This window comes from Phyllostomus hastatus, unplaced genomic scaffold (assembly GCF_019186645.2).
Source record: "Phyllostomus hastatus isolate PE091 unplaced genomic scaffold, TTU_PhHast_1.1 phas_contig_17, whole genome shotgun sequence".
Classification (NCBI taxonomy): Eukaryota; Metazoa; Chordata; class Mammalia; order Chiroptera; family Phyllostomidae; genus Phyllostomus; species Phyllostomus hastatus.
The window spans coordinates 46,872,110-46,884,534 of record NW_025333664.1 but is presented as its reverse complement, the minus strand read 5'-3'; the positions used below and the strand labels follow the sequence as shown (position 1 = coordinate 46,884,534).

The following is a 12,425-nucleotide window of genomic DNA, read 5'->3' as shown; positions in this document are numbered from 1 at the left end:
GGATTAGGTGAGTGAAGCTGCAGCATTCCTGTTCTCAGCAGTTAGCTGTTCCCAAGGAGCGGGGATGGTCACACAAAAGGCCTGGATGCCTCCAACATGTCCCCAGTCTTGAGTCCCCTATCAGCCCCTGAGGTGGCCTCTCAGAGATATGAGGTGACATAGTGACTATTGAAAGGAATCTGGGCTGGAGGTTTGCAGCCTCACTATCACACTTGTGCGGCTAGAGTGGGCATCCTCCCTTTCTATATGGCCACTTTGAGACCTGCCTTGATTGTGACATTTTTTTTGAATTTTTATAAGTTTATTTGAGCCAAACTGATGACATATACCAGGTAGCAAGATGCCCTCCTAAGTGTGACATTTGATGGAGCCTCAGAGGTGGGTAAGGGCTGATATGACCAGTTCTTTTAGGGGCCAAGGAAATACTGTGCATTCTGGATGAAGCCTCCAGAGTCAGAGTGAATTAAATGGTGTTTGGATCTGATCTCTCAATTGCTTAGGGAAAATACTTGCCACACAATGTACAGTTCTGTCATATTGACTCAGCATAACTCTGTGAGTTCTGTGCCATCCTCTGTGGCTGAGGGACTTTACCCCACACCTACTCCCAAGTTCCTTTCTGCATTCACTATGTGTTAATTACCCTCCATGACCATAGCATCTGAGAGGTCTTAGGATGTAAATTCTCCACTTAAAGGAAAATGACCATATCCAGCTTGCATGGGTTACAGTTTTTAAATAAGCAGACTCTAGTGAAGTGTGCTGGAAGGTAAAAATGAACAGAATATACCATGATCCTCCCACATATCCATTGTGAAGTCTCAACATCATCGTTCTGAGGATTATATGCACAACTTTTCCTGACTCTCTTACTGAGCAGCTCTGGCTACATGGGAGTTCCAATGAATAGGCTCTTTATAAATCCTGCATTCTACTGCAGACATAGTATCACAGATGAGAGAAATGCCTTACTTGCCCTTCCAGTTGTAGGGTATCCTTAAATACAGAATCCTCTATATCTGGCAGTGATCCTGCAGTTCTCAGCAACCACACCACAGCTGTGGTGGCCTTTTCCCTAGTATAGCTGCATGGAGCCAACCTGAGGCTGAGGTTTATGCTCTTGGCCAGCACTTGCATGAGGTCCACCAGCTGCAGAAGGAGATGGAGCAGAGTGTGCCTCTGGGCTGCATGGCCAAGCTACAGGAGCTGCTAAAATGGGATCAGTGAGTAGCTCAGCAGCTCCACCGGGATGCAGCCCCTAGGAGGAGGCAAGGAAGCTACTGCAAGCACAGTGGGTAAATGGAGACAAAGGCCCTGAGGTTTCAGCTGATGGTGAAAGAGAGCATGCAGTTGGATAACTGGCATTCAGCCAAAAACTACCCTAACACCATGGGGAAGACATCCCAACAGTCATCCTAACTCCATGAGGATTGGTTGTACAGAAGCTGTGAGAGCCCAGTTTTCATGTTAATAACAAGAGACTCAACAGATGCTAAGGAATGATCATGGAGGGGCAGCGAGCCTCTCAGGGAAGGTGTCCCCCACCCCCTCAGAGAGCAAGCTGATCCTGAAGTTCCCTTCAGCCTGGGGGTCACAGTTCCTCCCAGATGCAGTATGTCCTTTGAGGCTGCATAGGGTCTGCAGTAGGGCCCATGGCTGTATGTCTGGGACCACACACTGAATGCTCACAGGACCTGAAAGATGGTGATAGAGAAAGGTTTTAAGTGAAGTGATGGGTGCTGGTCCCCCCTGTGTAGCCCTGTGGGACTTCAGGCCTCAGCATTCCATCTCTCCTGATTTCAAAGAGAAGCCAGAAACTAGATTTTTACATGAACACTCCCAGTTTCCAAATGATACACCTAATTTAAAAAGAATCTTAAACCATTATGCAGACTGAAAAAAAAATCCAGCCAAAGGCACATAAGGACTGCAGAAGTTACTTACTGGAGGAACATCTATAAAGGACACATGATGAAACCAAAGTGGGGTAGGATCAAGGGTGGGAAGGATGGCTGGGGTGAGGGGGGAATGGTGGGGGAAGGAAAATGGAGACAGCTATAGTTGAACAACAATAAAAAAAGTTTTAAAAAGTTACTTACTGGATACACACTGATCTAGGTATCAGGGACACAGAAATGACACAAAAGCAAAAATCTGGGCCCTTCTGGATCCTATATTCTAGTGGTGGGAGACAAAACAAAAATGTATAATATGAATAGCATGTCAGATGGTGATCAGTGCTGTGAAATGGGAGGCTTTCCAATTTTAAACAGGATAGCCAGAGAAAGTGGCCCTTAAGCCAACACTTGAAGTTGTTGAGGCAGCAAGCTATCCAGTAACCTGGAGGAAGAGGGCTATAGGCTGCAGGAGCAGCATGTGCAATGGCCCTGAGGTGGGTATGTACTTGGTATGTTTAAGAATAGCAAGTATGTGAGGGAGGAAGGAGGAGGGCAGACAGTAAGAGGTCAACAAGGTAACAGCATAGACTTGGAGAGCCTGCTGTGGGGAGCCGGCTGCTCTGCACTAGGCATCAGGAGATGTAGAAAGAGAGTACCTGCCTTAAAGGGAAGCAGGACAGTGCCTCAGAGCATGGACTGCAGAGATTGGGATCCTGGCTCCCCCACCTCCCAGTTGAGTTACTCCGGGCCAGTTACTTAACTTCTCTGTACTCCTGTTTCCTCATCTGTATAATTGAGATACCAGTGGTACTCACCTAAAGCATTATTGTAAGGCATGAATGAGTTAGTATTTTTAAAGTGCTTGAATTGTCTGTGGAACATGTGCACCCTGTGCAGGGGTTTAATTTAAAAGTCCAAGAAAACAACTTGATCCTGAAATATTGAAACACAGTTCATGAGGAAAAGTTCAGGGCAGAAGGAATGTGGAGATCAGGAGCCAGAGGGCAGTGAGTGCCTTCATGGGGAAAAATTAGAGCAACACTTGAAAGGTGGGTAAAATTAAATATTTCTAAAACATAAATTCTAACAAAGGATTATGCAAAAAGGCTAAGCTGGAAATAAATTATGATAGATTATTGACAAAACAAAACAATTTAATCAGAAATTCCTTAGAAATACTTAATAACATGTATAGGGTAAACTCACTTTGGAGTCATTTATGATTAAATTTTTAGGACAAAGCAGTTAGCTAATTCTTGAATTACAAAAAGAAATAATAGTTTAGTGGCTAGGAACAGACATTTTTAAATTTTATTTTTATTTTATTGTATTTATTCCATTGCCATTTATCCCACATACCCTCTTCCACCTCCATCCATTAACATACCCTTCCACAATCACCACACCATTGTCTCTGTCCATGAGTTCTATTTTTTTCCTCAATCCCTCCATCCCCACAACACCCACCAGCAGAGTGCTTCTTAGTTCTGTTTGTTGATTAGGTTCGACATGCGTGAAATCATATGGTACTTGTCTTTCACTGACTGGCTTATTTCACTTAGCCTAGCATAATGTTCTCCAGTTCTGTGTATGCTATTGAAAAGAATAACATATTCTTCTTTTTTATGGTTAATAATCCATTATGTAAATATACCATAGCTGTTTTATGCACTCATATATTGATGGAAACTTGGGATGCTTCCAAATTTTGGCTGTTGTAAATAATGCTGCAATGATTCTGGGGGTGCTTATGTTCTTTCCAATTAGTGTTTTGGTTTCTTAAGACAGTTCCCATTTTTAATTTTTGGAGGTAATACTGTTTTCCACAGTGGCTGCACCAATCTGCCTTCACACCAACAGTGCAAAAGGGCTCCTCTTTCATTGCCAACACTTGTTTTTTAATTTATTGATGATAGTCATCCTGACCAGTGTGAGGTGACACCTCATTGTGGTTTTGATTTGCATTTCTCTGATGATCGGTGATGTTGAGTATCCTTTCATATTTGTTAGACATCTATTCAAAAACAGACACTTTTGAAGAAGTGCCTATTTGGGTCCTTTGCCTATTTTTTAAATTGGATTGCTTTTGGTGTTGAGTTTTTTATAAATTTTGGATTTTATCAGCTGTATTGGAAAATATGTTTTCCCATTCTGTGGGGTGTTTGTTTTGTTTTGGGGGTCTTTTTTGATGGTTTTCTTTGCTGTGCAAAAACTTTTTAGTTTGACATAGTCAAATTAAATGGGACATAGTCCCATTTGTTTATTTTTTCTTTGTTTCCCTTACTTGAGGAGATATATCAGAAAAAGTACTGGGAAGAGAAATGTTTAAGATTTTACTGCCTATGTTTTCTTCTAGGATTTTTATGGTTTCAAGTCTAATCTTTTAGTCTTTAATCCATTTTGAGTTTGTGTGTGGTGGTAGGTGGTCTAGTTTCACTTTTTTTTCATGTATCTGTCCAATTTTCCCAACACCATTTATTGAATAAACTGTCTTTAGCCCATTATAATTTGTCTCCTTCATCAAATATTAATTGACTTTAAAGGTGTGGATTTATTTCTGGGTTCTCTATTCTGTTCCATTGATCTGAATCTCTGTTTTTATGCTATTACCATGCTGTTTTGATTACTATGGACTCGTGGTATAGTTTGATATCAGGTAGCATGATTCTTCCATCTTTGTTTTTTCTCAAGATCACTGTTGCTTCTCAGGTTTTTTTGTGATTCCATATATATTTTTTGAATATTTGTTGTACTTCTGTGAAATAAGCCATTTGTGTCTTGATAGGAATTGTGTTGAATCTATAGATGGCTTTGGGTAGTATGGACATTTTAATAATGTTAATTCTTCCTGTCTGTGAACATAAGTATGTACTTCCACTTATTTGTATCCTCTTCAATTTCTTTCTTCAGTGTCTTGTAATTTTCTGAATATAGGTCTTTACACCTCTGGTTTGATTTATTCCTAGGTATTTTATTCTTTTTGAAGCAACTGTGAATGGGATTGTTTCCTTAGTTTCCCTTTTCAATAGTGTATTATTGGCATATAAAATACAACTGACTTCTGTATACTAATTTTGTATACTGTTACTTTACTGAATTCATTGGTCAGTTCTAATACTTTTTTGGGTTTTTTTTTTTGAGGAATCTTCAGGGTTCTCTAAAAATAGTAGCTTGCCATCCGATCTAGAAACAATGACAATTTTACTTCTTCCTTTCCGACTTGGATGCCTTGTATTTCTTCTTGTTTGAGTGCTTTCTTAGGACTTTAATGAGTGGTGAAAGTGTACATCCATGACTTGTTCCCCATCTAAAGGGGAATGCTTGTAGTTTTTATCTGTTGAGGATTATGTTGCTTGTGTGTTTGTCAAATATGGCCTTTATTGTATTAAGGTATATTCCCTCTATTTTTGCTTTGCTGAGGGTTTTTATCATAAATAGGTGCTGGATTTTATCAATTGCTTTTTTGCATCTATTGATATGAACATGTGGTTTATATCCTTCATTTTGTTTAGGTGGTGTATCATGTTTCTTAATTAGCAGATATTGTTTCAACCTTTCATCCCCTGAATAAATCCCACCATATCATGGTATATGATCTTTTTAATGTATTGCTGGATCTGGTTTACTAATACTTTGTTGAGGAATTTAGCATCTATGTTCATCAGGGACATTGGCCTTTAATTTTCCATTTTTGTAATGTCTTTATTTAGGTCTTGGATTTAGGAGAACACTGGCCTTGTAAAATGAGCTTGGGAGTCTTCCCTCTTGAATTTTTTGGAATAGTTTGAGGAGAGGGGTTAGTTCTTCTCTGAAGGTTGATAAAATTCACCCGTGAAGCCATTCAGTCCAAGACTTTGTTTTTTGTTGACTGCTTCAATTTCACTAACTGTAATCTGTCTATTCACACTCTTATTCTTCCTGATTTAGTTTTGGAAGATTGTATGTTTCTAGGAATTAATTCATTTTATCCAAATTGTCCAATTTGTTGGCATAGTTGTTCACAGTATTTTCTTACAACCCCTTGTGTGTGGTATAAGTTGTTATTTCGCCCTTCATTTTTTTACTTTTTTTTTATGAGCCTAAAGTCTTGTTTATTTTTTCAGGGAAGCTGCTCTTGGATTCACTGATCTTTTGTATTGTTTTTTTTTTTAATGTTTTTATTTCTTCTCTGATTTTTATTATTTCTTTCCTTCCACTCACTTTGGGCTTTGTTCTTCTTTTACAAGTTCCTTTACTTGTAAAATTAGATTGTTTGAGCTTTTTATTGTTTCTTGAGATATGCTTGTAATGTTATGAATTTCTTTCTTAGGACTATTTTCCCTGTGTCCCACAAATTTTGGGTTGTTGCATTCTCATTTGCATGTTTCAAGGTATCTTTTGATTTCTTCCATTGTTTAGTTTAGTAACATGTTATTTAGCTTCCATATCTTTCTGTGTTTTTCACTTTTCTTCCTGTGGTTGATATCTAGTTTCATAGTATTCTGGTCAGAGGAGATGCCTGATAGAATTTCAGTCTTCTTAAATTTATTGAGACTTGTTTTGTATGTGACATTTTTTAACTTACTCTATATAGATAAAAGGTTATCTATAGTTACTCTCAAATTTGCACACCTTAGCTAATTTCCACTTTACAGTAAGCAAACCTGAAAAGATTCACTCTAAAATGTAGAATATTGGGCCCTGGCTGATGTGGCTCAGTTGATTGAGTGCCAGCCTGCAAACTGAAGGTCGTAGGTTTGATTCTCGGTCAGGGCACATGCCTGGGTTGTAGGTCAGGTCCCCAGTTCGGGATGTGTGAGACAATTGATCAATGATTCTCTCTCATATGTTTCTCCCCCTCTTTTTCTCCCTTCCTCTCTAAAAATAAATTAATAAAATCTTTAAAAAAATAAAGTGTAAAATATTGGTTTATAACTTTCTTTTGTAGCAGGAAGAACATAAAAAACAGCTTAAAGATACAGAAGAGTGGATAGAAAAATTGGAAATGATTTCAAAGAACATGGAAATGCTCCTACAAGAAAAAGTGGCTGAGCTGGGACAGCAGGTGAGTGAGGGGGTTGTGTCAGTGTATGCTAATATCCTCCTTCAGAACTGTTTTTTTTTCTTTTATGGGTGTTTAAGTAGTTGATTCAGGGAGCAACTGTCTTGTAACAGAACTCAAAGGAACCCCATATTCATTTGGAACCAGTGAATCTGGGGCTTTGTGTAAACTTTATTTAAGATGTATTTTTTGAGGTGTTCACATAACCTCAGAAAAGATATTCATTCATTGAGTCATTCCAAGTACCTGTTATGTATCAAGGCATTGTTGTGGGTAAACCCTAACATAAGCCCCCAAGACCTTACATTCTGGAGGCAGAGACAGATGTAACAAGATAAGTGACCTCAGGTTATAAGAATTGCTCTGAAGAAAATGGTGATGGGTGGCATCTGGTGAGGATAGTCAGGATATGGCATGGCAACAGACATCTAATGATAAGAGGCCAGGCTGACATTTTAGAAGGGAGAATGCTCATGGTAGAACTGTTCTGTGCATTATAGTGCTAAGTTCCAACAGCACCCCTAATCTCTGAAGCAGCTGTAAAAGGGCACTCACAATTCTCTGCATGTGCTAAAGAACATGTGAGATCCCCAAGGAGGAGATGCATTTCACACAGAGGGAACAGAACAGGTGCATGTCCTTAGATGGGACCACGCATGGTATGCAGAAGGCCACTGAGGAGTTATTGTGGCTGGTGTGATCTGTTGGGTGGGTACAGGTAGGCAGGTCCCACTAAGGTCAGCAGTCTGGATTTTAATTGCAATTAGAAGCCATTGGAAGAGTTTAAGTAAGAGCATGATATGATCTATATTTTTGAAGTAATCAACATGGGAAAAAAAGAAATAACCTGAGCTGCTGTAGGAAGAAAACAACAAAAGTCACAGCTGCCCTTATCAATAAAAGTTTACAATCTCATTCAGCCAGCAATTAAATCAGTAAGAACTAACAGGCAGTGGAGCAGCCAGCACAGGGAGTGCTGGGAGGGGTAACAAGCTCCGAAGAAAAGAAGAAACACAAAAAGGCAAACTCCAACTGCTCCAAAAAAGTTCTGTTGCAGTGCTAGAAGAAATTAAAGAAATGTGAGAATCTGTAGAAATATTTTTATTACATAATAATCAAGTATGGTTTATCTCAGCAATCCTGAACTGAGCCCAAATGGATGAAACATTCGTGTTGCCTCTTGCTCCTGAATCATGGTGGAAGTTTCCCAGGCTAAGCTAGTCTTTGGAGCCTGCCCCCTTTCTTATCCACCATCTTGGCCTGCTCTGCCATCCACTGATCCTCTCAATGTCTCCCTCATCCTCACTTTTCCTCCCAACTATCGCATTCTGACTCCCCCTTACAGTCACTCCTTTGCACACGTTTGCCTCCTCTTACCTGGCGAGACCAGTTCTAGTTCAGTTTTGTGGCTGTCGCCCATCAGCCCTGCGCAAACCCCCTGGCTGGATAGCATTCTGAACCCTCTCTCCCCATTGAACTCCAGCACCTCTTCCTCCTCCTTTCAACTGTCCTTGGACAGCCCAAAATACCCAAAGCAAATATGTAGTGTACTAGGGCCATGCGCACCTAGACCTGACCTATGCCACCTCTCCTGACCTCACCCACAACCCTTCCTGCCTCTGGGTTCCTGGGTCAAGGAGCCCTGGTCCTACCAGTTCTCTGCTTCTCCTCACAGAAATACCTTTAGAGTTGTCTTTGAACTCACCTGTCTGCCCTCATAACTCACCCCTGCCATTGACTTAGTTCCAAAACCTTGGAGTACAGTGGGCTCTTTCCCTCAGCTGACTCCCACCCACACCATGTTCCCATCTATTCCACCAGTTCTGCCTTCAGAGTGGAAACAGAACCCAGCTACTGCTTGTCCCAATCCCACTACTCCCACAATCATCTTTGGTATCTGAACTGGTGTCATATTTCTTCTTCTAACCTGTTAACATGGAGTGGCAATAGTCCTTTCCAAATGTGGTTGAGGTGCTGGCCTTCCTCTGCTCAGAACCCTTCAGTTTTCCCAGGTACCTTGAGTAAAAGGCAGTTTTTATAGTGGCCTCCAAGATTCTCCAGGATCTAGTGCCCTGCCCAGACAGCATGGTATGTCTGACTTTTCAGTCGGCCTCCTCACAACCATGCCTTCCAGTTACAGGCCTCCTGGCCATTCTGTTACCCACATCATGCCCCAGCTTCTGGGTCTTTACACTTATTCCTCCCTCTAGGACATTCATGCCTTGACAGCTCCATGACTTATTCCTGTGCTTTATTCAGACCCCTGTTCAAATGTCATGCAGAGAAGCCCTCTCTGTTCACCTCAACCAAAATAGGAACCCCTCCTCAGCTGTCTCTCCACTGCTGGGTTTTCTCTCAGCACTTCTTACCCTCTGACACACTGCATATTTGTTTCTGATGTATGTCTACTAGAATATGTGCTCTATGAGAGCAGGGTTGTTGCTAGGGCAGTGCCTAGCACATGAGAGGTGCTCATTGAATGAATGACTTCAGTGTTGACTTAAGCCCAAGGTCAGGATATCCTTGCCTTTGTATGTTGAACAAGGACTCATGACTAGAGTGGCCTTGTGTCCCCATTGCTGAAGTTCCTATGGCTGTTGTGTGTGTTGACTGCACCAATTTTAAGGGTGAATACAGTGTCTTGGTATGTCCTCAGTGACATGATGGGCCTAAAGAGCAAAGTTGGATGAACACATTTTTTGGCACTCTTGACAATTTCTTTGCTTTACATTGTCCTGAATAGTCCTTTTTAAGGCCTAGATTTTGGTCTTTCACGTCTTCATTTCATGGTAAAATCTCTCCAAGTTGACGTAAACTTTCTCTACCACACAGTTCATCACATTCTCAATTTCCTCTCTCATGCCAGGAAAATAAAAATTGTTATGACATCCAATGATTTTATCAGATCTGTAAAAACTCCAAAATTATGGGTTTGTATAAAGATGGAGTAAAAGGAGGCAAGCTGGTTGTGTAGCATTTCTGTACTAGATTCACAGTAAAGAAAGTATGGCTTTCTCTCCTCTCTAGTTTGAAAAGAACACAAAATCTGATTTGCTGCTCAAGGAGCTGTATTTGGAAAATGCTCATCTGATGAAAGCACTTCAGATCACAGAAGAAAAGCAACGAGTAGCTGAGAAAAAAACCAGAATCTTGGAGGAAAAAGTTAGCGCTCTCAACAAACTAATTAGTAAGATGACTTCAGCATCCTTCTCTGTATATATAGACTGATTGTTTTCTTGGAATTCATTTTGAAAGAGCATCTTTCATGATGCCATAATTTTTTATGGCCCATTGGTCATATACCCCTGGACATATGAGCCAGATACTGGGGAAATAGACACATTGGGAAAGACTACATTTTTATTAGCAGTCCTGGGTAATTTCCTGGTCATTGGTGAAGTCAGGTTATGGAGGCTCTCATCAAAGAGCTAAAAGAAAACACAGTAAAACATTTATTTCATATTGTGCTTTGACTTTGGCTGAAAGATTAAAATGCAAAATTAGGGCTCTGTACAGTTTTACCATTCCACCATTACTACTTTGGGTTTAAATCATTAGTACCTTCAATGGTGGTTCTATACAAACTTTCCAGAAAGGCTTCACTCCTATTGACTGTCACACAGTGGTAAATGACAAAGGAAGGGAAGCCCCCTTTTCAGGGACTGTTGCAGCATAGGATGATGTTTCATAGGATGATGACAGTGCTTATGTTAGGTCTGTGGACTCAGGAATAATGAATGATATTTACTGCAAATGCAATCTTTTCCTCACTGAAATGTCATCACACTGGAAATTGTATTATATGCTTTAAAAATGTGTAGTTCTGTGCTCTGGCCAGGTGGCTCAGTTGGTTGGAGCATCATCCTATATACCAAAGGGCTATATGTGGATTCAATTCCCCGGTCAGGGTATAAACCTAAATTGTGGTTCAATGCCCAAGTGGGGCACATATGGAAGGTAACTGATCAATGTTTCTCTCTCACATCAACGTTTCTGTCTCTCTCTGCATTCCTCTCTAAAATCAATTAAAACACACACACACACACACACACATCCTTGGGTGAGGTGTTTTTTTTTAGTACTGTATTATATCAAAAATATACAAATTTTGATTATTTGGTTTACTGTAATATGAAGAGTCACTATTTGCAATACACTTTTTAATTAAAATTTATTTAACTTCTTTGTTTTTAACTTTTTAATTATAAAATATTTCAAATGTATAAAAATAGTTTTATGAGAAACAAGTATAAAGCTCAGTTCTTGGATAGGAAGACTTAACATTAACTATTACATTCCCAATAAAATATAAACTACCCCAGTCAACCACTTGTCCCAGAAATGGGCACTTCTAAAGTTTATATGTTCAACTAGATAAGCAAATTAAATAATATGAAAGAAAGAGCAATGACTGGGGATTAGTAATGCTAGTTATTAAAATAGCAAGTCTCACTGTAGTTTGAGTTACATGGGTATACACATTTTTCAAAACCCATCAAAGGATACACATCTTCATTCACTTTGGGCTTCTGGCTGGGACTGGAGTAACAAGGAGACTGAATCTAATAGACCTGAACAACACTATCAACCAACTGATGTTTATACAACCAAACAGCCAACAACAGCAGAAATGCACTTGGAACATTCACCAAACTAGACCATATTCTGGACCACGAAACAATTCTCAAAAAAGTAAAAGGATTTGAGTCATATAAAGTATGTTCTCTGGCCACAGTGGAATTAAATTAGAAATCAAGACCAGAATGATATCTGGAAAATCCCCAAATATTCAGGAAAAGAATAATACACTGCCAAATAACCCACAAAACAAAGAAGAAATCAGAAGGGGAAATTAGAAAATATTTTAAACTGATTGATAATGAAAATACAAGCCCTGGCTGGTGTAGCTCAGTGGATTGAGCATGGGCTGTGAACCAAAGTGTCGCAGGTTCAATTCCCAGTCAGAGCACATGCCTGGGTTGCAGGCCACGGCCCCCAGCAACTGCATATTGATGTTTCTCTCTCTCTCTTTCTCCCTCCCTTCACTCTCTAAAAATAAATAAATAAAATCTTAAAAAAAAAAAAGAAAATGAAAATACAATACACGAAAATTTGAGTGGAGCTAATGCATCACTTAAGGAAAAATTCATAGCACTAAATATCAGTAATAGAAAAGCAGCAAGTTCTCAAAATCAGTGACCCCAGCTTCCACCTTAAATAACTGGAAAAAAAAAGAGCAAGTTAAAACCAAAGTAATCAGAAGGTAAATAACAATGATCACAGCAGAAGTCAAGGAACAGAGGTTGGCAAACCACATTTTTTGTATGTATGTATGTATGTATGTGTGTGTGTATTTTTAAGTATATTTTGTTGTTATGCTATTAGCTTTCCCAATTTTCTCCCTCTATTCCCGTCTGCCCTGCACACCTCAACCATCCAGCATTCCCCTTCCTTAGTTCATGTTCATGGGTTGTACATGAGTTCTC

At 39.8% G+C, this 12,425-nt stretch overlaps 1 protein-coding gene across 4 annotated transcripts in view; it reads left to right on the top strand.

Annotated features, from left to right (window-relative positions):
* NINL (ninein like) overlaps positions 1-12,425 on the top strand; it is a 261,481-nt gene that overhangs the window by 235,397 nt on the left and 13,659 nt on the right. For 2 of the 4 annotated variants that reach the window (XM_045832845.1, XM_045832842.1), the window contains exon 21: positions 6,826-6,942. In XM_045832845.1, coding sequence (XP_045688801.1) covers positions 6,826-6,942 — 117 coding nt within the window. Of the gene's footprint in view, positions 1-6,825; positions 6,943-9,966; positions 11,123-12,425 lie in introns of those variants that run through there. The other 2 variants (XM_045832841.1, XM_045832843.1) reach the window with 2 other exon arrangements.